Consider the following 26071-nt stretch of genomic DNA (forward strand, 5'->3'; position numbering starts at 1 on the left):
GTCAAGATCTGTGTTCAGTGTGTGTGTGTGTGTGTGTGTGTGGCAAAACTCTTTAGTCTCATAAATTTGTAGTTTGGATTGATTTGCTCTTGCGTTGAACAGAAGTGTTGATGAAGAGTGTGTTTAACATGACGAAGAGTGTGTTTATCCTGTTGATGAAGAGTGTGTTTAACATGATGAAGAGTGTGTTTATGCTGTTGATGAAGAGTGTGTTTAACACATGTCAGATGTACTTGAATGAAGAGTGTGTTTAATGATGTACTTGAAGGTAAATCATATTGCGAGAGGATTTTTAAGAGAAATTATAGTGCCTTTTAAAGCAGTTTTTAATGTCATGTTATATTTCTATGCAGTTTTTTGTTGTCAGTCGAATGTTTTGAGAGACAATCAATTTGTTTTTGTTGAAAATTTGTTATATTATTTTATCAATAAAACTATTACAGCATATCTTGTATACATAAGACTTTAAGAATGTACCAGAGAATTATGATTTTTGTTAAACTGTTTAATGACATTAAAATAATGTGGAAAAAATTAGAATGGTCACATATGTAAAAACAAACAAAAAAACGGCCTTAAAGTTCATAGTACACATTTATTTACAAGTGACAAAAATGCAACTATTTGTCAACCTTTATTAAACTACCAGGATGCATTGTAATACTTCTGAACAGTTGTTTAACTGTATATTGGAGGCGCATGTCTAAAATTCAAAAGCAAACGCTTTTATTTATTTATTATTGGCTTTTATTTTCTACAAGGATGTTTCGTCTCAGTGCAAATCTCACCAGAATGTTACAATGTAACAGTAACCAGTAAATACATAATATATATGTATGTGTGTGTGTGTGTATGTGTATAAAGAATGGAGTATGTAACAATTACTAAAACTGGCACAATGAAGATGACAATACAGAACATATTGATTTAATATAAAGTATTACACATACGATTCCACGAGAATGGCAGACGTGTGACGGTAAAAGCTTGAGTTACTGTACTCTGATTTAACACTGGGAAATAACAGAACACTAATGCTCTCTTCAAAACTGCTGTGCTATGGAAGTTTGTTCACACCAACAAACAAAAATAAGACTTTTTCTCTCACAATTCTGCCTTTTTTCTGAGAGTTGTGAGATAAAAAGTCGCAATAACCTTTTCATTTATTTGTTTATTTCTTGCATGCTTCAATGCCTCGCAGTTGATCAGATGTGTGTGTAGAGTGAGAACGGTGTGTTTCCCGACTCTGATCGCGGCGTATGAAGTCTGACCTGACGAAACACTCAAACACGGACAGTTAAACCGGGACCAGAGATGCTCAGATCTGTCGATCGCTGCTGTTTTCTCACTTGTGCTTGTTTTACATGTAGAGGATGTGGACTCTGGATATCAATAGCCGTGTTTTTGAGAGCGTTAGAGTTAAACCGGGATCAGTGATGCTCAGATCTGTCGGATCGCTGCCGTTCCCGATGTCTAGCGCTCGCTCCCGAACTCCTCCATCTGGAAGATGAGCTGCACCGCGGCGTCCACGTCGGGCACGATGCTCTCGGGCTCCACCAGCGCCGGGTCGAAGCAGAAGTCCCTGTGCCCGTGGAACACCGTCTCCGTGACGCTCCGGCCGGCGTCCCTGGGGAGCTCCAGGTGAGGGTTATACACACCTGTGCACACCAGGATGGACTTGCAGGAGGTTGCGGAGGGTGACGCGAGCTCACTCTCCCAGCCGTTACTCTCCGAGTCCGAGTCCCGAGGGATGGTTCCCGATCCCGATCCCACGTTGGCCACGGCTCGGCTCTTGCGCGCCACACGCTCCTCCAGGTACCGGTTGTAGAGATTGGCACCGTAGATGTCAGTCATCAGGTTGTCCCTAAAGGGTTAACGACAACACAGTTCATTGATTCTTCACGGTGCGCTTCACGCGTCACATTTTATTATTTCAATGAAATTAATGTTTCATTATTATTATAATTATTAATATATTGTGACACAATATATCGCAATACAAAAATGCATCAATATGTGTTGTGTATAGTTCACCCAAAATGAAAATTTCAAGAAAAAATTTAAGTTTACAGAGTTTTAGTGTCAGAACTACATTAAACTACTATATATAATGTTGAATATAATGTATAATAATGCAGTGGGGGAATGTGTGTGTGTGTCCTGATAATGCCAGATGTCAGGTTTGTCCCTAAAGGCATTAAGAGGGTTAACAACAACATGGTCCATGAATGCTTTAACCCTCTGCTGCTCTTCAACAGCGAGTCGGTCAAACACGAACTGGGTTTTTTTTGTATTTATTATTTAAATTAAATGAATGTGCTATATTTTAGTTTTCTGATTTAATATTTTGTATTTTTAGGGGATTTTATAGTAGCAAAATTATATTTAGGCTGTATTTATAATCCATTTATTCACTTTTTGAGCATAGACCTGAAAATAAAATGTCCAAATTAAGCCAAATTATAATTATTTTCCAAATGAAACTGTGGTAAAGCTTGAATGCTTTAGAGCGGCGGTTCTCAACCTTTTCCTCCACTATGGTCCGAGTGCGAGGGGCTGTGACTAGCAGAGCATTCATGACGTTCGTTAGTTAAATATAATAGTCCAGTCATTTTATGAAATAAGGTTGAACAAATTGCAACAGAAGCAAACTCAACTGATTGTGTATCCTCAATATGTCCTGAGTAAGGAAAGAAAGCCCCGAAGAATCCCATTAGGGGAAAGTTTAGAAAAAGACCCAAATATAGCCATTCATACGCCTATTCATACTTCTCACGTGAATAGGGTAAACATTTTAACCTTTAGATATCACCATGAACATTACTGAGTTGATTACTTACATCAAGACAAACAAAAATTGTATTACAAGTTTTTTTAAATTGTTTGTTAACATGGACAAACGGTGCATAATCTAATTACGTATGTGCTAATTTGCATAAATACCACAACAGATCTAAACCTTGGGTCTAGCCAGGAGAAAATGTCTTGTTGAATCTTGTTGACATATAACAGTAAAATACTAATGTTAAGGTCTGAATGGAACCCATTACGGCTACCCATGAACAATAATATATAGAGGCAGGAAGAAGCACTTTAAACCAGCCTTTATTAATTTAAGAGATTGGGTTTGTGGATAAGTATTTTACTGTTATGTGTCAACTGTTAAGTAATCAACTCAGTAATGTTCATGGTGATATCTAAAGGTTAAAATGTTTACCCTATTCACGTGAGAAGTATGAATAGGCGTATGAATGGCTATATTTGGGTCTTTTTCTAAACTTTCCCCTAATGGGATTCTTCGGGGCTTTCTTTCCTTACTCAGGACATATTGAGGATACACAATCAGTTGAGTTTGCTTCTGTTGCAATTTGTTCAAGGTTGACCCCCATTTTGGCTTAAAACGATTTCAACTCGAGCGGAAAATTCGCGTGAAGACAGTGAAATTCACCGAGTTGAGTGCGCCTCTGGATGGTGCTGTGAACCCACGTCGGAGTTTGGCTTTCCTCCGTATTTGGGACTTCCACAACAAGTACAGAGCAGTAATATCATTTATTTCAGACATGACGGAAAAAATGATGGCAGAAAGAAATTGTGTTGTTGTTGATGATGACGACACACTCCTTTTCGTGGGATGTTTTTATTCGCGAGGGACGCGAAAAACAAGAAAAACATCCCGCGAGTAATCTAGAGCGAGTAACGCGATGCGAATATACACTTCGCGTTTGGTGTGAACTAGGGCTGCACGTTTTTCATTAACCGTTAACCGAGGCCCTTAGCGGTTAATACTCGGTTAACCATAGTGTGCGCGCCGCAACCCCGAGATAGGCAAAATTTGCGGGTGGGACATGTCCCCACCACTATTTTCTAAGGTCGATATTGTCACCACTTTTGAAACATCTCGCGGCATGAATACCAATACAAATAAACAAAACATCTTCAGTTAACTAGCAGAGCATTCATTTCGTTCGTTTTTTTTTTTTTTTTTAGGCGATCTAGCGCTGAAATGTTTTGTTTTTTAAATCAAGTGATCAAAGTGCTCGTTGCCGCTGCGATCGAGAAGGGGCTTGTAAAACGTGCTGAGGTATTATTAATTCGTGGCCACAACAATTCACCTGATACTGATAAATATTCACCAATTCACAAAAAAAAAAGGAATAAAAAGCTGTAGTCGGCCTTCACTGAAGAGCTATCTTCACAGGGACGAAAAACAGTTTAATAATTATTATTAATTCGTGGCCACGAAATAATTCACCTGAATATTCACCAATTCACAAAATATAGGTCTTTAGCATTCACTAATTAATAGTATCAAACTGTTTTTGGCCACGTTAAATCAAAATGAGGGAGGGAAATAGTTCAACGTGTCCACGATTTATTAAAACGAGGGAACAAATAAGTCGTCGTAACAACTAATTATTTAGATCAGTGGACAGGGCGCATAAGAACAAACAGTGAGAGAGCCCCGGCCGCGCGCGCGCGCACTCTCACCGCCTTCAAACAACACGAGCGCTGTATTGCTCTCTCTCCCTCGCGCATATCAACACAGTAAAAGGTCGGAAGACCGATTGTGTTTTATAGATTAGTAGTTTGTTCATATAAAGTGTTTGATTAGCAAGTACATGTTTAGGAAATGCATAATACAAATTGTATGGGTTAATGTAACGGTAAACGGACTCTGCGGGTAAAACTGTTGTGATGAAACTGCGCATGCGCGGGGTAAAACTGCTGGTGTAAAGCTGTGGCTCTGCAGACAGATATTATTGTGCTGCGATCAGTGGCGCGGATACTGACTGACTATATTTGTTTCTGGCTCGCGCACAGCCTTCATTCTCGGACGCGCGCTTTCTTTGCCCGCTTCATATTAGAAAACTGGTCTAGCGGTCTCTGGCGGTGCAAAAATGTATTACAACTAAATTCAATGCACACCATTGACGCCACTTAACCGAGCAAAATGTTTCACTCGGTTACGCAATTTTTAACGGTTAATCGGTTAATCGGTTAACCATGGACACCCCTAGTGTGAACACACCAAAAGGCGATCTAGCGCTGAAATGTGTTGTTTTTTTAAATAAAGTGATGTAAGTGCGCATTGCCGCGGCGACCAGAGGCACGGACACGGTGTTCTCTTGTGGCTCGCGCACAGTCTTCACTCGGACGCGCGCTTCAATCCGTTGCGGAGACTCTCTATTCGTTCGGATGAAATCACAAAACAAAACAAAACGCACACAAACGTGTCCCTGCCTGATATACAACCACTGATAAACATAATCGGTTTTGATGAGGATAAAACCCTACACTCCTCAGTGCGGATTAGAACCCAGAACCCCTGACACCAAAGGTTCTGCACTGGACACACCAGAACCGCCGGATCTATGCATTTATACACGTGAAAATTCTCCACACTAACAACATTAGATCTCATATATGGGGGCGGTTTCAGATCATCTCTACATCACACACCCCATCGCCACATCATAGGAAACTTCGGTTAAGACAGTTGTATTCATCTTAACAATACACAATAAATCAATATACAGAAAAACAGATTTCTAAAATAAGGGATGATCCACAAATCTGTGAGTACAGTTTGCAAAACTGAACAGGTGATGTGGTGTAATATTGAGTTACTGTAAGAAACCGTTCCAGCGGGTGGAGTTTACTGTACTGGATATTACACATCACCTGAGTATTACACATCACCTATTACACATCACCTATTACACATCACCTATTACACATCACCTATTACACATCACCTGAGCATTACACATCACCTGAGCATTACACATCACCTGAGCATTACACATCACCTGAGTATACTCCTTTAACTGGAACTGAATATTACATCCAAATATTATTGTTGTGTAATCCGCATATTGTTGTGTAACTTCACCGACTGGAACAGTATTTACAGTTGTTCACAGGAACTGAATATTACAACGATTGCGTAAGTGTGCACGGATTATGAATTTGTTCACTGTCACCTTGTACATATTTTTGTTTCTGTATAGTTCTATTTTGTCTTTCTCGTGTGTCCCTGTTTTTGGTGCGTCCTGAAGCGGGTACGGACTGAGCAACCACAGCTCCTGTACGCTCACAGATCTGGGGCTTAACTCCGCTGTTCAGAAAACCCATCAAGATGTTTATTATGCTTGAATACATGAATATATTATATGTCTCATAGCATAGGCCTCTCAAACACGGCTCCTGGAAACTTCTGTCGGCTTTATGTGAATACGAAGAGCCAAAACCTCTTATAGAAATATTGTCACATGGTTTTATTTATTTGAGCCACTCTTTGAGTGGTTACAACTTATTTTCTATAAGTTGAAGAGTAAATTTTAAAACATTGCCTAAATTCTAAATGATCCAACAAAATGGTTCTAGAGAGAGCAATTTTTTATTTAACTTTTGTTCAGCATTTTAACTGAGTATTTTATTATATAAATATCAGCCTCTCAACTTGCGACTATACGTCTGTCCCATGACCTAAACTGGAGCGTTCTGGGGCCCAGGAAAAGCTTAACCTATTATTTATTTATTTATTTGTCAATGTAAGTCTTTAAATTGATCAACATTTAACAATGGTTAACTTTGGTTGAACTTAAACTAAAGTCTGCAAAGCATTCAAGATTCACGAGAGTTTAAGTTAGAAATCAAAGTTCCCTGTACTGACATATGACATATTTAAAAGTTTTTTCCTTCAAAACTATTTTTCATTCCTTCAACAGCTTGAATGTAACTGGAGCGTGTGTCACTCACCCGACTGCATACAGCGATGTGATTGGCTGCCTCCAGCCTCGCTCGGACGCCTGCTCTCTGATGAGGAACTCTGCGTAGTGATAGGTCAGTTCACTGGGCTTCCCCATCAGGGCCTCGTACTTCAGATCCTGACCCGTGATCTTCTTATAGATGCTCTCCAGACACACCATGAACGTGCCGTGACCGAACCTGTGGACGGGAATCTCGTTTATTAATGGCCAGACTCACGCACTCACTGCTGTCTGTTTAAGATCACATATTCTGCTTTTCTTCATCTGTGTTTAGTGTGTAATGTTGCTGTATGATCATGAAAAAGCTCCAGTTATCCTCCGTATCAGTGTCAGTGTTTCTGAACTCTTGAAAATTTTCTTCCGAGAAAGAACACGTCACAATATTCCTCATTTACAGTTTTTTACGATTGCTATGAAAGATTTTTCAATACTTTTAACAATTTTCCAAAACTCTTAACACAGTTAGCACTACATCCGTCTGTGTTATTGAATTATGCAAATATATAAATCACAGCTGATTCCCATCTAGGAAACACACTCAGGTGTTGAGGTTCTTTCAATCGCATGACGATATGGTATAAAAGAGGACCTTTTGGGCTAATCTTTTGTGGAAAGGGAACAATTTAAAGCAACAAAAGAAATAAAGAAAAATGTCTGCACTAGGTAGAGGAAGACGTGTACCAGGAAAAGGGAGAGGAGTGGGACATGGGCAAGGGAGAGGAGTGGGACAAGGGCAAGGGAGAGGAGTGGGACAGAGACAAGGGCAAGGGAGAGGAGTGGGACAAGGGCAAGGGAGAGGAGTGGGACTGGGACAGGGACAAGGGCAAGGGAGAGGAGTGGGACAATGGCAAGGGCGAGGGGTGGGACAAGGACAAGGGAGAGGAGTGGGACAAGGGCAAGGGAGAGGAGTGGGACAAGGGCAAGGGAGAGGAGTGGGACAAGGGCAAGGGAGAGGAGTGGGACAAGGGCAAGGGAGAGGAGTGGGACAAGGGCAAGGGAGAGGAGTGGGACTGGGACAGGGACAAGGGCAAGGGAGAGGAGTGGGACAATGGCAAGGGCGAGGGGTGGGACAAGGACAAGGGAGAGGAGTGGGACAAGGGCAAGGGAGAAGAGTGGGACAAGGGCAAGGGAGAGGAGTGGGACAAGGACAAGGGCAAGGGCGAGGAGTGGGGCAAGGGCGAGGAGTGGGACAAGGGCAAGGAAGAGGAGTGGGACAGGGACAAGAGCAAGGGAGAGGAGTGGGACAAGGGCAAGGGCGAGGGGTGGGACAAGGTCAAGGGAGAGGAGTGGGACAAGGGCAAGGGCAAGGGCGAGGAGTGGGGCAAGGGCGAGGAGTGGGACAAGGGCAAGGAAGAGGAGTGGGACAGGGACAAGAGCAAGGGAGAGGAGTGGGACAAGGGCAAGGGCGAGGGGTGGGACAAGGTCAAGGGAGAGGAGTGGGACAAGGGCAAGGGAGAGGAGTGGGACAAGGGCAAGGGCAAGGGAGAGGAGTTGGACAAGGGCAAGGGAGAGGAGTGGGACAAGGGCAAGGACAAGGGAGAGGAGTGGGACAAGGGCAAGGGAGAGGAGTGGGACAAGGGCAAGGGAGAGGAGTGGGACAGGGACAAGGGCAAGGGAGAGGAGTGGGACAAGGGCAAGGGAGAGGAGTGGGACAAGGGCAAGGGAGAGAAGTGGGATAAGGACATGGGCAAGGGAGAGGAGTGGGACAAGGGCAAGGGAGGGGAGTGGGACAAGGGCAAGGGAGAGGAGTGGGACAAGGGCAAGGGAGAGGAGTGGGACAAGGGCAAGGGAGAGGAGTGGGACAAGGGCAAGGGAGAGAAGTGGGACAAGGGACATGGGCAAGGGAGAGGAGTGGGACAAGGACAAGGGCAAGGGAGAGGAGTAGGACAAGGACAAGGGCAAGTGAGAGGAGTGGGACAAGGACAAGGGCAAGGGAGAGGAGTAGGACAAGGGAAAGGGAGAGGAGTGGGACAAGGGCAAGGGAGAGGAGTGGGGCAAGGACAAGGGCAAGGGAGAGGAGTGGGACAGGTACAAGGACAAGGGCGAGGAGTGGGACAAGGACAAGGGCAAGGGAGAGGAGTAGGACAAGGGCAAGGGAGAGGAGTGGGACAAGGGCAAGGGAGAGGAGTAGGACAAGGGAAAGGGAGAGGAGTGGGACAAGGGCAAGGGAGAGGAGTGGGGCAAGGGAGAGGAGTTAGAATGCATGGTGGCACTCAAAGAAGGGCCAGAGCTAGGGTAACTAATGAAATAAGAGCTATTATAATAGACCATGTCATAAACCACAGGCTATCATACAGAGAGGCTGGTGAACGAGTACAGCCAAATCTCAGCCGGGACACGGTGGCATCAATTGTTCGGATTTTTAGAGAAACCAACAGGTAGGATATTGCTTCTCCTACTGCAAAGTGTAACTAATTTTACCATGTATTACAGTGACTGTGTGCCTCCGGTCTCTAAAATGTAACTGTATTTTGTCCCTCTAAGGATTCAGTGTCTACCTCCCTCAGGGGGCAGAGGAAAGCTCCTAAGTGAAGAACAGGAACTTGCTATTGTCAACATGGTGATTGCTGACAATGAAATTTAACTGAAGGACATTCAGTCCAGAGTTGTAGAGGACAACCTTGTCTTTAGGAACATTGCAGCAATCAGCACAACATCCATTTCTCGGACTCTAGCTAAACACAGAGTCCAAATGAAACAACTATACAAAGTTCCTTTTGAAAGGAACGGTGAGGGCATCAAAGTCCTTCGTGATCCACCCGCCATTTTGCAACGCTGGAAAGAGTATTTTGACTTGATTTGCAACATGGAATTCCCGCATCCACTGATCACAAGCAGCGCCCCCATCCTCGGGCCGGTACCGCAGATCAGCCTTGCAGAGGTCGAGTTTGCAGTTAAAAAGATGAAGAAAGGAAAGGCCCCTGGACCCGATAACATTCCCGCCGAGGCGTGGAAGCTACTCGGACACCGAGGCATTGAAGTCCTTGCCCGACTGTTAAATAAGATCATTGATGAGGGTACCATTCCCTCAACATGGGCTGCAAGCGTAACGGTCCCGATCTGCAAAGGCAAAGGCGACGTCAGCGAATGCAACACCTACCGCCCGATTCGCCTGCTCTGCCATGCCATGAAGATATTTGAGCACGTAATTGACACCCGCCTTCGGAAGATCGTTTCCATCAGTCCAAATCAGTGCGGATTTGTTAGAGGAAGCAGCACTACTGATGCGATCCACGGCGTCAGGCTCCTGCTAGAGAGGCACCGGGAGAAGAACCAGCAAGTACACATGGCCTTTCTCGATCTCGAGAAGGCATTTGACCGTGTGCCCCGGGATCTTATCTGGCATTCCCTCCGCTCTCACGGTGCCCCCGAAGAGTACGTACGATGGATCCAGCTTCTCTATACCAACACCACCAGCGTAGTCCGATGCCCTGCAGGCTTGTCAGAAACATTTCCGACCACCGTTGGCGTGCACCAGGGATCCGCCCTCTCCCCGCTCCTTTTTATCCTTTGCATGGATACTGCCACGGGGGATATTCAGGTGTCTCAGCCCTGGTCACTTCTATTCGCCGACGACATCTTCCAAGCTGATAAAACCCGTTGTGGGCTTGAACGTCAAGTGCAAGACTGGAATGAGCGGTTAGACGCGCACGGATTGCGCCTTAACATCAAGAAGACCGAGTATATGGAGTGCGGACCCCAGACTGACGGGACAATCAGAGTTGGAGGGCAGCCATTAAACAAAGTCACCGAATTTAAATATCTTGGTTCTCTAATCCGGAGCGACGGTGACTCTCTTCCTGACGCCCGAGCCCGAGTCAACACAGCATGGCTCAAATGGAGACAAGTCACAGGCATTCTCTGTGATCGCCGAATGCCCATACCACTCAAGGGCAAGATTTATAAAACCGTTGTACGCCCGGTCGCGTTGTATGGTTCCGAGTGTTGGCCAGCCACCACCAAACATGAGCAGTCCCTCCATGTTATGGAGATGAAGATGCTCCGCTGGTCCCTCGGCCTCACGCGATTCGACCGCGTCATGAACGAAGAGGTCAGAAGGCGCATGGGCGTGGTGCCCATAGTCCATAAGATGCGTGAAGCCCGACTCTGCTGGTATGGCCATGTCATCAAAAGTGGCGATGAGACAGTGGCGAAAACGGCTTATAATCTATCACCACCCGGGCGACGACCGCGTGGCCGGCCAAAGAAGCGGTGGCACGATCGTCTGGCGGAGGATATGCGCGCAGTAAATATTACCACTGATGATGCCCTGGACCGAGCCAAGTGGCGAAAAGCATGCAAACAAGCGGACCCTATACAAATATGGGATACACGCTAGGACAGAGAGGTGAGCGCATCAAAGAACTCCGTCACCAATACGTCCAGGTAAGGTTATCCAGTACAGTCATTACTGTACTATACATTGTGTGTTTTGCAGTAAACTACTCTATAAACTTGGAGTACATTAGGACATACAGTAGATAAACAGCAAAGCATTTACATGCACTGTGTCTGATTACGTTCAGAGAGTAATGGAGTTGGAGGCCAATCAGGTCCCACATGTAATGATCTACGTTGATGAGGCTGGCTTTAACTTAGCGAAAAGGCGTCAGCGCGGAAAAAACATAATTGGCAAAAGGGCCACAGTTACCGTGCCAGGCCAGAGAGGAGCCAACATCACCATGTGCGCCAACATCGCCGCAAACTCCAACGATGGTGCACTCCTGCATAAATGTGAGATTGGCCCCTACAACACCAACCGCCTTCTGTTTTTAGAAGACCTGCACGAAAGACTTGTGCCAGAGGTAGAAAGGGGACAGGTGAGAGACCACTTGCCAATATACGTGATCACAAGGGACAATGTGGCATTCCACCATTCCTGTGCAGTCACAGCATGGTTTGACGCCCATCCTAGGATGGTGTCCCTTTCCTTGCTCCTTACTCCCCTTTCCTCAACCCCACTGAGAAGTTTCTCATCCTGGAGATGGAAGGTTTTTGACCATCGTCCACAGGACCAAATGTCCCTCCTGGATGCAATGGATGCTGCATGCCAAGACATCACAGCTGAACACTGCCGGGATAAGGCATGCCAAAAGATTCTTCCCACGATGCCTTGCCAGAGAAGATATCAGGTGTGATGTGGATGAGAACATGTGGCCAAATGCAGAAGACCGGGCAGATTAGAAGATGACTCTTTTTTTTCTTTTTTTTATTCTTCTGGTGCTTTTTCTGTTCATATATTTTGTATTTTCACATAATAAATGGCAGCTATATTGCATATATTTGTTATGTTGCAGTAATGTCCTTTTGCAAATAAAGTCTTTATTGCAGCAATTCTGTCTCTGTCTTTGTTTTTTCATTAACCGTACACTCTATAAAGCACTCTGAGATGGGTCTTTTTTTATTGAATTTCTGCAGCAAAAGACCTAAACCCAACAAAACAAAAATGTAGAAAGGCTTCAAAAGAAACTGCAGTGCAAAACACGATCTATGATCAGTACAATATACCGTCTGTTGTATAAGGACAGACCTGACACATATAAACTAATGCAGTTTCTGTAATTCCATCTGATGTTAGTGTTTTTATGACATTCTGCTATGATTGACTAAATCTTCCTGTTGGACGAGAACATATGTTAGTGTTTTGAAAAATTATTTGATTTTGAGACATGTTTGCAGTGTTTTGTTAGACATAGTGTATTGTTGCTAGTGTATTATTGTATTTTGAAAATTAGTGTTGGAGTTTAGTTTACAATGTGTGATTTTGAGCATGAAATTAACCGTTTTGCCAATTGTGTGTTGTAGGTGTGTTGGTGCGTTAAGAGTTTAGGAAATTTGTTAAAAGTGTTGAAAAAATTGTCATAGCGATTGTAAAAAACTGTAAATAATCAATACGCAGAATAAAGGGGCGGGGCCTGGTTGAGTTAGTTAGTAGTGTGTTAAACTGGCAGGTGTGTGTGAGTGAGTGTGAGTGACTGAGTGAGTGAGCGAGTGAGTGAGTGTGAGTGAGTGAGTGAGTGAGTGTGTGTGTGTGCTTGTACAACTATCTTTGTGAGGACCAGTTTGAGTTTTAGACCATTGGAGTGAGGACAGAGAGAGTAAAGTGAGGACATGTTGGCCGGTCCTCAGTTTCTGAGAACCTTTAAAGGCCTGAATGAGTGGTCAAAGGTTGAATGAGGGTCAAGACTTGGTTTTAGGGATAAGGTTATGATGAGGTTAAGGGTCAGTTTAGGGTCAGGGGTCTGGTTAGGCACTTAGTTGTGATGGGTAAGGTTAGGGTAAGCGGCTAGAGATTGCATTGTGTCAATAAATATCCTCATAAAGATAGATGTACAAGTGTGTGTGTGTGTGTGTGTGTGTGTGTGTGTGTGTGTGTGTGTGTGTGTGTGTGTGTGTGTGTGTGTGTGTACCTGGGCGAGTGCGCCTCTGCCATCCACATCAGGTCCATGTTGCAGGCCAGCAGTGGCAGGTGTGTGTGTGTGTGCCGGCTCTCGTATGAACCGCTCAGATTCCCACTCGTCAGAAGAACGTCGACGATCAGCTGTAAGTTCGTTTCCCACCGGATCGGCTCGCCGAACAGAACCACAGCTACACACACACACACACACACACACGCCAACACTGTTATTCATTTTATTATATTACATCACTGCTTTGTTTTTCTTTTATTATATAAGTTCCAGCTAAATACATGTCAAGTACACACACTGTACACTACTGTGAAAACGTTTGGGGTCGGTAAGATTTTAAGTCAAAGCTGCGTTTATATGATCAGAAATACAGTAAAACTGAAATATCATTCCAGTGTAAATCAGCTGTTCTCTATGTGAATATACAGTAAAGTGTAATTTATTCCTGTGATCAAAACTTTTCAGCATCATTACTCCAGTCTTCAGTGTCACATGATCCTTCACAAATCACTCTAATATGTCATATTTTTGTGGAAACTGATGCATTTTATTTTTCAGGATTCTTTGATGAACAGAAAGTTCAAAAGTTTAGCATTTATCTGAAATAGAATCTTTTGTAACATTATAAATGTCTTCACTGTCACTTTTGATTAGCATTAACTTCTTTAAAAATAAAAAAATAAAAAAATAAAGTCTTACTGGCCCCAAACCTGTGCGCTAGTGTAGTTCAGGATCATCCAGGCCGCTCTCATGAACATTATTCACAGAAATATGAACATTTCTACCGTGAAGAACGACTGACCCAGAAACATATGAAGGAGCGAATAAAACAGAGCGATCCTTTAACCTGATGATTAATGTGTTTTGAGTTGAGTGTGTGTGTGTGTGTGTGTGTGTGTGTGTGTGTGTGTGTGTGTGTGTGTGTGTGTGTGTGTGTTTGAGTTGAACATGTGTGTGTGTGTGTGTGTTTGAGCAGGAACATCTCACCTTCGACCCTGGGCAGGGTCACCACAGGAGAGGACTGAAACAACAGCACATCATCAGTTAGACACATCAGAAAAACACCAGACTATAAAAGTGCAGACCAGCTGAACCGGTTGAGTATGATCTCTCTTTTCTGACTCTAGTTAGTGTGTAATGTTTCTGTTTGAGCATAAACAACATTTCTGATCAGAACTCCAGTAAAAACAGCTGTTTCTGTGTGAATATAGAGTCAAATGTAATTTATTCTTGAATTTATGTAACGTTTTTGATTTTTTGATCAATCGAATGCATCCTAAAAGTATTTGAAGTAAATAAAAGTATTAATTTCTTAAAAAAAAAGAGTCTTGAGCATTTTTTAAATTATGAATTGCATCAAACTGAATCAAATTGTGACAGATTCAGATTTCATGATGCAGTGTTTCATTAAGTAGAGAATTATAATGGCAGCAAATGTTTCTCAGACGCGTGTGAGTGGTGTGTGTGTGTGTGTGTGTGTGTGTGTGTGTGTGTGTGTGTGTGTGTGTGTGTGTGTGTGTGTGTGTGTGTGTGTGTGTGTGTGTGTGTGTGTGTGTGTGAGTGTGTGTGTGTGTGTGTGTGTGTGTGTGTGTGTGTGTGTGTGTGTGTGTGTGTGCGTGTGTGTGTGTGTGTGTGTGTGATCTGAGCTCACAGGGAGTTTGGGCCGCCGGTTGTGATCCACCATGTCCAGCAGAGGGAAAGACTCGCGCAACATGTCGACGCTGACGACGTTAGTGAAGCCCACGCTGATCCACAGGTTAAGGCGTCATCATCACTGCTTTATGACCAAAGCCTTTTCTCTCCGCAAACAACAACAAGAGATTTGAGGGATTATGATAATCCCATTCCTCAGATTACGCTGGTAAATACTCTCACATCATCGAGGAAGAATAAAAGCCACATCTGTATATATGCACTCAATTAAAATCTGCAGGTCAACAATCACACGAGGCCATATGGAGATGAGGAGGATAACACACACACACACACACACACACTGAAGGATACTTCTTGGCGATGTCCAGCACAGGGCCCTGTCCTGACACCAGCACATGCTTGTCGTGAAACTTCTTGAACATTCGCAGAGGACTGTGGGACATCATGACCTGGTCCTGAGAAATCTATAAATCAAGCAGATTATCATCCATATCAGCCGTCATCATCCACACACACACACACACACACACACACACACACACACACACACACACACACACACACACACACTTCATGCAACAAAACATGTACACTAGTCTACACCTGAAGTGGATCTTCTTATCTCAGGACAACTCTGATGACTTAAGATGTTGACTAGTGTATTTAGCTTTAGGATCACCGTAACAAAACCCTGAGGGTGTGAGTGTGAACACACACACTTCACTTAAACTTCCGCCACAGAATAAAAAATAAAAAAGATAATTGCGACTTTTTTCTCACAATTGCGAGTTCACATCTTCTACAAAGTCAGAATTGCATGATATAAAGTTGCAATTGCGTGTTATAAAGTCAGAATTGTGAGATTTAACTTTTTTTCTCAGAATTGCATTTATATCTCGTAATTCTGACTTTCTAACACGCAATTGCTAGAAATAAAGTCAGAATTGTGAGAAATAAAGTCAGAATTGCGAGAAATAAAGTCAGAATTGTGAGAAATAAAGTCAGAATTGCGAGAAATAAAGTCAGAATTGCGAGAAATAGTCAGAATTGCGAGAAATAAAGTCAAAATTGCAAGAAATAAAGTCAGAATTGTTTGTTATAAAGTCAGAATTGCGAGAAATAAAGTTAGAATTGTGAGAAATAAAGTCAGAATTGCGAGAAATAAAGTCAGAATTGCGAGAAATAGTCAGAATTGCGAGAAATAAAGTCAGAATTGCGAGAAATAAAGTCAGAATTGTTTGTTATAAAGTCAGAATTGCGAGAAATAAAGTCAGAATTGTTTGTTATAAAGTCAGAATTGCGAGAAATAAAGTCAGAATTGCGAGAAATAAAGTCAGAATTGTTTGTTATAAAGTCAGAATTGCGAGAAATAAAGTCAGAATTGCGAGAAATAAAGTCAGAATTGTGTGTTATAAAGTCAGAATTGCGAGAAATAAAGTTAGAATTGTGAGAAATAAAGTCAGAATTGTGTGTTATAAAGTCAGAATTGCGAGAAATAAAGTCAGAATTGCGAGAAATAAAGTCAGAAATGCGATAAAGTCAGAATTGCGAGAAATAAAGTCAGAATTGCGAGAAATAAAGTCAGAAATGCGATAAAGTCAAAATTGCGAGAAATAAAGTCAAAATTCCGAGAAATAAAATCAGAATTGCGAGAAATAAAGTCGGAATTGCGAGAAATAAAGTCAGAATTGCGAGAAATAAAGTCAGAATTGCGAGAAATAAAGTCAAAATTGCGAGAAATAAAGTCAGAATTGCGAGAAATAAAGTCAGAATTGCGAGAAATAAAGTCAGAATTGCGAGAAATAGTCAGAATTGCAAGAAAAAAAATCAGAATTGTGAGAAATAAAGTCAGAATTGTGAGAAATAAAGTCAGAATTGCGAGAAATAAAGTCAGAATTGCGAGAAATAAAGTCAAAATTGCGAGAAATAAAGTCAGAATTGTGAGAAATAAAGTCAGAATTGCGAGAAATAAAGTCAGAATTGCGAGAAATAAATTCAGAATTGCGAGAAATAAATTCAGAATTGCGAGAAATAAAGTCAGAATTGTGAGAAATAAAGTCAGAATTGCGAGAAATAAAGTCAGAATTGCGAGAAATAAAGTCAGAATTGCGAGAAATAAAGTCAGAATTGCGAGAAATAAAGTCAGAATTGTTTGTTATAAAGTCAGAATTGCGAGAAATAAAGTTAGAATTGTGAGAAATAAAGTCAGAATTGCGAGAAATAGTCAGAATTGCGAGAAATAAAGTCAGAATTGCGAGAAATAAAGTCAGAATTGTTTGTTATAAAGTCAGAATTGCGAGAAATAAAGTTAGAATTGTGAGAAATAAAGTCAGAATTGCGAGAAATAAAGTCAGAATTGCGAGAAATAGTCAGAACTGCGAGAAATAAAGTCAGAATTGCGAGAAATAAAGTCAGAATTGTTTGTTATAAAGTCAGAATTGCGAGAAATAAAGTCAGAATTGCGAGAAATAAAGTCAGAATTGTTTGTTATAAAGTCAGAATTGCGAGAAATAAAGTCGGAATTGCGAGAAATAAAGTCAGAATTGCGAGAAATAAAGTCAGAATTGTTTGTTATAAAGTCAGAATTGCGAGAAATAAAGTTAGAATTGTGAGAAATAAAGTCAGAATTGTGTGTTATAAAGTCAGAATTGCGAGAAATAAGGTCAGAATTGCGAGAAATAAAGTCAGAATTGTGAGAAATAAAGTCAGAATTGCGAGAAATAAAGTCAGAATTGCGAGAAATAAAGTCAGAATTGGGAGAAATAAAGTCAGAATTGCGAGAAATAAAGTCAGAAATGCGATAAAGTCAAAATTGCGAGAAATAAAGTCAAAATTGCGAGAAATAAAATCAGAATTGCGAGAAATAAAGTCGGAATTGCGAGAAATAAAGTCAGAATTGCGAGAAATAAAGTCAGAATTGCGAGAAATAAAGTCAAAATTGCGAGAAATAAAGTCAGAAATGCGAGAAATAAAGTCAGAATTGCGAGAAATAGTCAGAATTGCAAGAAAAAAAATCAGAATTGTGAGAAATAAAGTCAGAATTGTGAGAAATAAAGTCAGAATTGCGAGAAATAAAGTCAGAATTGCGAGAAATAAAGTCAAAATTGCGAGAAATAAAGTCAGAATTGTGAGAAATAAAGTCAGAATTGCGAGAAATAAAGTCAGAATTGCGAGAAATAAAGTCAGAATTGCGAGAAATAAAGTCAGAATTGCGAGAAATAAAGTCAGAATTGTTTGTTATAAAGTCAGAATTGCGAGAAATAAAGTTAGAATTGTGAGAAATAAAGTCAGAATTGCGAGAAATAAAGTCAGAATTGTGAGAAATAAAGTTAGAATTGTGAGAAATAGTCAGAATTTGCGAATTTACTCAATGACGGAAACAAGCTTTCATAGAACTGTTAAAAAGCACAGTTTTAAAAATAAACTTCCGTGTGGATGTCTTTAGCCGGGGAAAGTAGTGTGCAGTACATTCTCCCAGCGCATGAAGCTCTCGTATTTCGAAAGCTGACATTTATTCAGATTTCTCATGATTTGATCTCTTCAAGCTGAATGAATGTGATACAGAGAAAATTTCACAGCAGAAATCTCCTGGAGAATGCGAGAGAACAGGACTCACGGGAACACCCAGGATGTGTGACAGCTGATCTGCCTTCTTCTGCCGCAAGCAGTTTCCAGCATTCGTGACGAAGACGACGGGAACCAGGAACTGTCCCTTGGCGTCCACAAGCTTCTGGAAGGCTCTCTTGGCCGCTGGGATGGGCGTCTTCCCTCGCACTAGGACTCCATCTATGTCAAACAGCAACCCGAAGCCTGGCTCCAACTGTTAGAGAGAGGCAGAGATCCACAATAGAGGGCAAAACATCAAAAACAGACCTAAAGAAAAGCACACATTACTGGATGAATCAGTGTTTTTGAACAAATCACTTGAATAAATGATTAAATGACTCACTCATAAGAGACTTCACTTGTTTCATTACTGGATGAATCTGCGTTTTTAAACGAATCTCTTGAATGGTTGATTCAATGACTCACTCAGAAAGACTTCACTTGTTTCATTACTGGATGAATCTGCGTTTTTGAACGAATCTTTTGAATAAATAATTTAATGACTCACTCATAAAGACTTCACTTGTTTCATTACCGGATGAATCAGTGTTTTTGAACAAATCTCTTGAATGAATGATTCAATGACTCACTCAGAAAGACTTCACTTGTTTCATTACTGGATGAATCAGTGTTTTTGAACGAATCTCTTGAATGAATGATTCAATGACTCACTCAGAAAGACTTCACTTGTTTCATTACTGGATGAATCAGTGTTTTTGAACAAATCTCTTGAATAAATGATTCAATGACTCACTCATAAGAGACTTCACTTGTTTCATTACTGGATGAATCTGCGTTTTTGAACGAATCTCTTGAATATATGATTCAATGACTCACTCATAAAGACTTCACTTGTTTCATTACTGGATGAATCAGTGTTTTTGAACGAATCTCTTGAATAAATGATTCAATGACTCACTCATAAGAGACTTCACTTGTTTCATTACTGGATGAATCAGTGTTTTTGAACGAATCTCTTGAATAAATGATTCAGTGACTCACACAGAAAGACTTCACTTGTTTCATTACTGGATGAATCAGTGTTTTTGAACGAATCTCTTGAATGAATGATTCAATGACTCACTCAGAAAGACTTCACTTGTTTCATTACTGGATGAATCTGCGTTTTTGAACGAATCTTTTGAATAAATAATTTAATGACTCACTCAGAAAGACTTCACTTGTTTCATTACCGGATGAATCAGTGTTTTTGAACGAATCTCTTGAATGAATGATTCAATGACTCACTCAGAAAGACTTCACTTGTTTCATTACCGGATGAATCAGTGTTTTTGAACGAATCTCTTGAATGAATGATTCAATGACTCACTCAGAAAGACTTCACTTGTTTCATTACTGGATGAATCAGTGTTTTTGAACAAATCTCTTGAATAAATGATTCAATGACTCACTCAGAAAGGCTTCACTTGTTTCATTACTGGATGAATCAGTGTTTTTGAACAAATCTCTTGAATAAATGATTCAATGACTCAATCATAAAGACTTCACTTGTTTCATTACTGGATGAATCAGTGTTTTTGAACGAATCTCTTGAATAAATGATTCAATGACTCACCCATAAGAGACTTCACTTGTTTCATTACTGGATGAATCAGTGTTTTTGAACAAATCTCTTGAATAAATGATTCAATGACTCACTCATAAGAGACTTCACTTGTTTCATTACTGGATGAATCTGCGTTTTTAAACGAATCTCTTGAATGGTTGATTCAATGACTCACTCAGAAAGACTTCACTTGTTTCATTACTGGATGAATCTGCGTTTTTGAACTAATCTTTTGAATAAATAATTTAATGACTCACTCATAAAGACTTCACTTGTTTCATTACCGGATGAATCAGTGTTTTTGAACAAATCTCTTGAATGAATGATTCAATGACTCACTCAGAAAGACTTCACTTGTTTCATTACTGGATGAATCAGTGTTTTCGAACGAATCTCTTGAATGAATGATTCAATGACTCACTCAGAAAGACTTCACTTGTTTCATTACTGGATGAATCAGTGTTTTTGAACAAATCTCTTGAATAAATGATTCAATGACTCACTCATAAGAGACTTCACTTGTTTCATTACTGGATGAATCTGCGTTTTTGAACGAATCTCTTGAATGAATGATTCAATGACTCACTCATAAAGACTTCACTTGTTTCATTACTGGATGAATCAGTGTTTTTGAACGAATCTCTTGAATAAATGATTCAATGACTCACTCATAAGAGACTTCCCTTGTTTCATTACTGGATGAATCAGTGTTTTTGAACGAATCTCTTGAATAAATGATTCAGTGACTCACACAGAAAGACTTCACTTGTTTCATTACTGGATGAATCAGTGTTTTTGAACGAATCTCTTGAATGAATGATTCAATGACTCACTCAGAAAGACTTCACTTGTTTCATTACTGGATGAGTCTGCGTTTTTGAACGAATCTTTTGAATAAATAATTTAATGACTCGCTCAGAAAGACTTCACTTGTTTCATTACCGGATGAATCAGTGTTTTTGAACGAATCTCTTGAATGAATGATTCAATGACTCACTCAGAAAGACTTCACTTGTTTCATTACTGGATGAATCAGTGTTTTTGAACGAATCTCTTGAATGAATGATTCAATGACTCACTCAGAAAGACTTCACTTGTTTCATTACTGGATGAATCAGTGTTTTTGAACGAATCTCTTGAATAAATGATTCAATGACTCACCCATAAGAGACTTCACTTGTTTCATTACTGGATGAATCAGTGTTTTTGAACAAATCTCTTGAATAAATGATTCAATGACTCACTCATAAGAGACTTCACTTGTTTCATTACTGGATGAATCAGTGTTTTTGAATGAATATCTTGAATGATTCAAGCAATTGAAGAGACAACTATTGCTAGCCTGATGCCTTTATGTAATCCTTTATAGGTATTGCTTGCTCTTTCTGCATTTTTACCTGGATTGATCATCTTTTATGTTATTGAATTGTTGTTTTGTATTTTTGTTTTGTTGTTTTGTATTTTTCTTTCTGCTTATGCTCTTGCTTTGTTTCGTTGTTATTTTGTTTTTTTGAGTGTTTAGTCTGCATGTCTCATGAGTTAATATGAGCAGGAGTGGAACTCTGTACAAGCCTAGAGTGGCTTCGTTCCCTCCTTGCATAGTTTTGTACTTGTACTAAACATGTGCTAAACAAATAAACTAAAACTAAATAAACTAAACTAAACAATGACTCACTAATAAAGAATTCACTTGTTTCATTACTAAATGAATCAGTGTTTTTGAACAAATCTCTTAAATGTTTCAAAATCGCACCACTGTACCTGAAAATCGAGGTGAGTAACTTATTGTGAGTTTTGTGCACCGTTTCAGCCCAATTTAAATTATATCTTATAATGCCTTCAAATGCACCTTAGACAAGTGACTAAAATGTATTTGTCATTGAATCATTCATTCAAGAAATGTGTTCAAAAACGCTGATTCATCCAGTAATGAAACAAGTGAAGTCTTTAGGCTTGTTCGACTTGTTCGACTGTGCACTGCACAGACCGATTGGTGAATGACATCAAAATACCGCGATATGAGTGAGTGAGTATGAGTGAGTCATTGAATCATTCATTCAAGAGATTCATTCAAAAACGCTGATTCATCCAGTAATGAAACAAGAAAAGTGTTTATGAGTGAGTCATTGAATCATGTTAATTAAATATCTAATTAATAAAATATTTTTAAATAGACTCCAGCAATTAACATTTTGTCAGAACCTTTAGTAAATTGCATGTTATTAGTTTAGTTATCTGTTCAGAATTGTGATCTGTTTTGTTGTGAATTAATTAGAATAGAAATGTTTAATTAATTATCTTTAATAATAACAGAAACAGTTTTGTCATTTGCAAGGTTGTTCAGCTTTCAGAAAAGTCTACCCATAATGCATAGCGGGCGAGAACACACAGAAAGAAAAGAGAGAGATTAGAAGTGAGATTGACTCCGTGTGTGTGTGTGCGCTGTATCTGTGTAATCCTGTTCATAACCTTCAGTAAACAGTGTTTTATTTTAATTCAAGTGTTCTGAAAGTTCACGTCAGGACAAAGGATTTTCCCAGTTAGTCGCGCAAACTTGCCACGTCGACCAATAGGAGTCTGCTTGTCTAATGAGTGATTCCTGTGTGAGATCTGCTTCATAAATTGACATCAAAATCTATATTCCACTAATATGACCGACCGCATCGCTGAAAGACTGTTTGGTCACACTATATCTTAAGCTGGCCTTGGTACAGTGGAACTACACACACATATGACTCAACATGAGCTTACTATAGGGTTAGGGACTGATTTAGTGTTACCTAATGTTTCATTTGAATAAAGATATAGACAGAATAAAGATGACATAATCCAGTTTTAGTGGCACACACACACACACACACACAGCATCGCCTCATTCTAAGATGTCTCTCTCTCTCCTCGGAGATTAACTCCGCCAGAAGAGGCTGACGCTGCGTCACACTCGACCCGACGGACGCTCGTAACGCTCACTGGAGGATTACAGTCCTTCTGCTTTACTCAAACATCACAGTCCCACAGGGAGTCTCTCTCGAGAAGATCCTCCATCACGTCCATCACTCCTGCAGTTCTCATGAAGAGACGTGATGTTTATCAGCACAATCGTGACACTTCCCGACAGATCACCAGATATTCCCACATCTTCAGTCTGTGTGAGGAAGAGGTTTGGTTTCACTGCGCGATCAGAGACGCTGAGTCATGATAATCTGTGACCCTGCACCACAGAACCAGTCACATGTCGCACGGGTATATCTGAGGCAATAGCCAACAATACACTGTACAGGTCAAAATGATTGATTTATGCCAAAAATCATTAGGATATTAAGTAAAGATCATGTTCCATGAAGATATTTAGTAAATTTCCTACTGTAAATATATAAAACATGTATTTGTGTGAGTGAATGCAGCACTATCGCCAACATGAACAACTTTAAAGGAGATTTTCTCAATGTTTCGATTTTTTTACACCCTCAGATTCCAGATTTTCAATAGTTGTATCTCAGCCAAATATTGTCCTATTCTAACAAACCATACATCAATGGAAAGATTATTCATTCAGCTTTCAGATGATGTATACGTCTCAGATTCAGAAACTTGACCCATGTGACCTGCAAATCTACATCAGTCAGAGTAAAGAGATTAAACCATAATCATTTCGACACTTTAATTTTGATCAAAAACCTCAATCACAGGCAAATTAAGTCTTTCGTTTGAATAATTACTCTACTTATAACTTATAACAGCCATTTATGTCAGGGTTATTATCATTAACTGTCTATGTGGTGTGTTTAATCTGCTTTAAGACAAACCATGTGTAAGTTCATAAGTCGACAGCATTGCTGAGTATTTCCTCCTTAAAACTGCAGTGAACCAAAGACAGTCTCAAAAACACGCTTTGAAATCGCTGGTGTTTCTGACGTCACAAACTACCTTGTAACCAATCAGATCAACGTGTGATCGTCAACCAGTGGATCTCTGAGCTGAGTGAGTGAGTGGAGGCGGGGCTCATTTGCATATTCATAGAACCACGCATACTAAATGAGGCAAGGGTGTCGAGTTACATTCAAGATATTTTAAGGCATGAAGAATTTCAAAGAAAAAACGTTTAAACGTAATTTTGGTGATCAAAGATGAGTTTTAAGGGATAAAATGATTGACTACAGAGGGACTTAAATTAATATTACTCAGTACTTAAATATATTATTAAACTGAAACAAGGACACCTTAAAATAAAGTGTAACCAAACATTTCTTTTTAACTGAAATAAAGCTCAAATATAATAAAATCTAGATATTAGTTGAAAAACAAACTAAATGAAGATTAGAAATGTTGCTGAACTGAAATAAGTTTAAGTTGAAGCACTAAAATTAATAACTGGAAATAAATACAAGTTAAAGTTCAAATAGATTTAACCTAAATAGAAATATTTAAAAAAAAATATATATATTTTTTTTTTAATGAATAAAATGACAAAAGCACATAATGAAATTACAAAAAAAAAAATTTTAACTAAAAATATAAGAATAAAAGCTAATGAAACTATAATAAAACTGAAATAAGGAAACAAAACAATAATGCGAACATTTAGAACTTTGCATAAATATAATGGCATAAATAACAATAACAAACCATTAAGAATTATTAATAACATGATAATTAATATTACTCTCGCTATGTATGAAAGTGTCTTTAACTAGAATGTAGCCTAACCTACTACTACTTAGATTTAAATTAATCGCACTTATGTTTTTACATTGTAATATTTTTAAAAAATGCATGTTAACGACATCTATAATGTATAATCACCCCTAATGTTACCGTGTCCTCCTCAATAACAATCAACTATACCAGTTATTATTTTTTACTTAAATCCCTAATATAAAAGCAGACCATTAATATTAGCCTGTTTTGTATAATCAGAAATACTTAATGTTTTTTTTACTGCCGTTGTCCGTTGCTCAAAACAACAAAAATGAACTATACCAACCTTGTAGTTACAGTATAATAACAAACAAGGGTTGATTGTTTGTTATTATACTGTAACTACAAGGTTTAATTGTAATTGAACAAGGGATCAAAAAATATCACAATTCCTCTGATTTAAAAGATGAAAACTGAGCAGTGCAGATGAATCTGCAGATCAATAACTCAAACCCCAGCGAAGAGAGGAAATTACAGTGAACGAGGATTCACACACACACACACACACACACACACACACACACACACACACACACACACAATGGATCCAGCGGTTGAGCAAACATCGGATGATGTAGGCATGTAAACACTACCTGGCTGCTCAGTCCTCGCGCGGGCGTCACGACGCGCCGCACGTGCCGCGAACACACGCCGCTCGACGGCCTCATCAGCGCGGCGAAGGCCTTCATCTCGATCCGCGGTTCTGGGAGTTCTGCCGGTTCCTCCGCGGTTCTGCGAGTGAGTTCTGCCCGGTTCCAGTTCCTCCATCGGGCTTTATCAGCGCTGAGGAGTGACGACAGAGGAGGAGGCGCGAGGCATCGAAAGACTCGAGTCAGGATTCAGGAAATAAACATCCTTCCGCGCCGGCAAATGGGGGAGCGCGACGCGACGCGACAGACACCCCCATCCGCCCAGCGCAGCGGCGACGCGACGCGACGAAGCTGCAGTAAAAATGCTTCTCAGATGTCCTCACTGACATGGAAAATCGGAAGGACCAAAAAGGGCAAAAAGAAAGAAAGAAGAGTTCCTTGTTTTTGTTCTTTTTATCTTTTCTTTCCTTGGCATTCTATGAAAAGATGTTGATACAAATATAACGCATAACACATCAAACGAAAATAGGGAAATGATGATAATAGTACTACGTATTATTTACTTCAGATTTAGACTTGTATCTTCTATCTTGATTTAGAGTCAAGAAGGTAATTATGAGGAATTCATGTTTAGTTTTGTTGATGTTGTAAAGTGTATGTATTCTAGCCTCCTGGGACCCAAGAATAGACTTTTGTCCACTGTAGTGGACATTATATTTTAGTGAATTTCTCTGACATCATACATGTCACATGACACAACCTGGGTGTCCT

General features: G+C 40.2%; 2 protein-coding genes across 3 annotated transcripts in view; one reads left to right on the top strand and one right to left on the bottom strand.

Annotated features, from left to right (window-relative positions):
* Positions 1-7094, top strand: part of rab43 (RAB43, member RAS oncogene family) — a 19631-nt gene extending 12537 nt beyond the window's left edge. Inside the window, exon 4 of one of the 2 annotated variants that reach the window (XR_014029527.1) lies at positions 6732-7094. The gene's annotated coding sequence lies outside the window, so the exon portion shown is untranslated. Of the gene's footprint in view, positions 832-6731 lie in introns of those variants that run through there. The other variant, XR_014029528.1, reaches the window with a different exon arrangement.
* Positions 498-25634, bottom strand: LOC308686161 (haloacid dehalogenase-like hydrolase domain-containing 5). The gene is made up of 8 exons (XM_081358576.1): positions 25304-25634; positions 18456-18659; positions 15191-15303; positions 14835-14928; positions 14171-14204; positions 13184-13361; positions 6763-6951; positions 498-1864 (listed from the first exon to the last, which is right to left on the bottom strand). The coding sequence occupies exons 1-8, from the start codon at positions 25397-25399 to the stop codon at positions 1474-1476; spliced, it is 1299 nt and encodes a 432-aa protein (XP_081214702.1). The 5' UTR covers positions 25400-25634; the 3' UTR covers positions 498-1473.
* Positions 25635-26071: the final 437 nt, after the last annotated feature.

The sequence above is a fragment of the Scardinius erythrophthalmus genome (assembly GCF_964197995.2).
Source record: "Scardinius erythrophthalmus genome assembly, chromosome: 25".
NCBI classification, from domain to species: Eukaryota; Metazoa; Chordata; class Actinopteri; order Cypriniformes; family Leuciscidae; genus Scardinius; species Scardinius erythrophthalmus.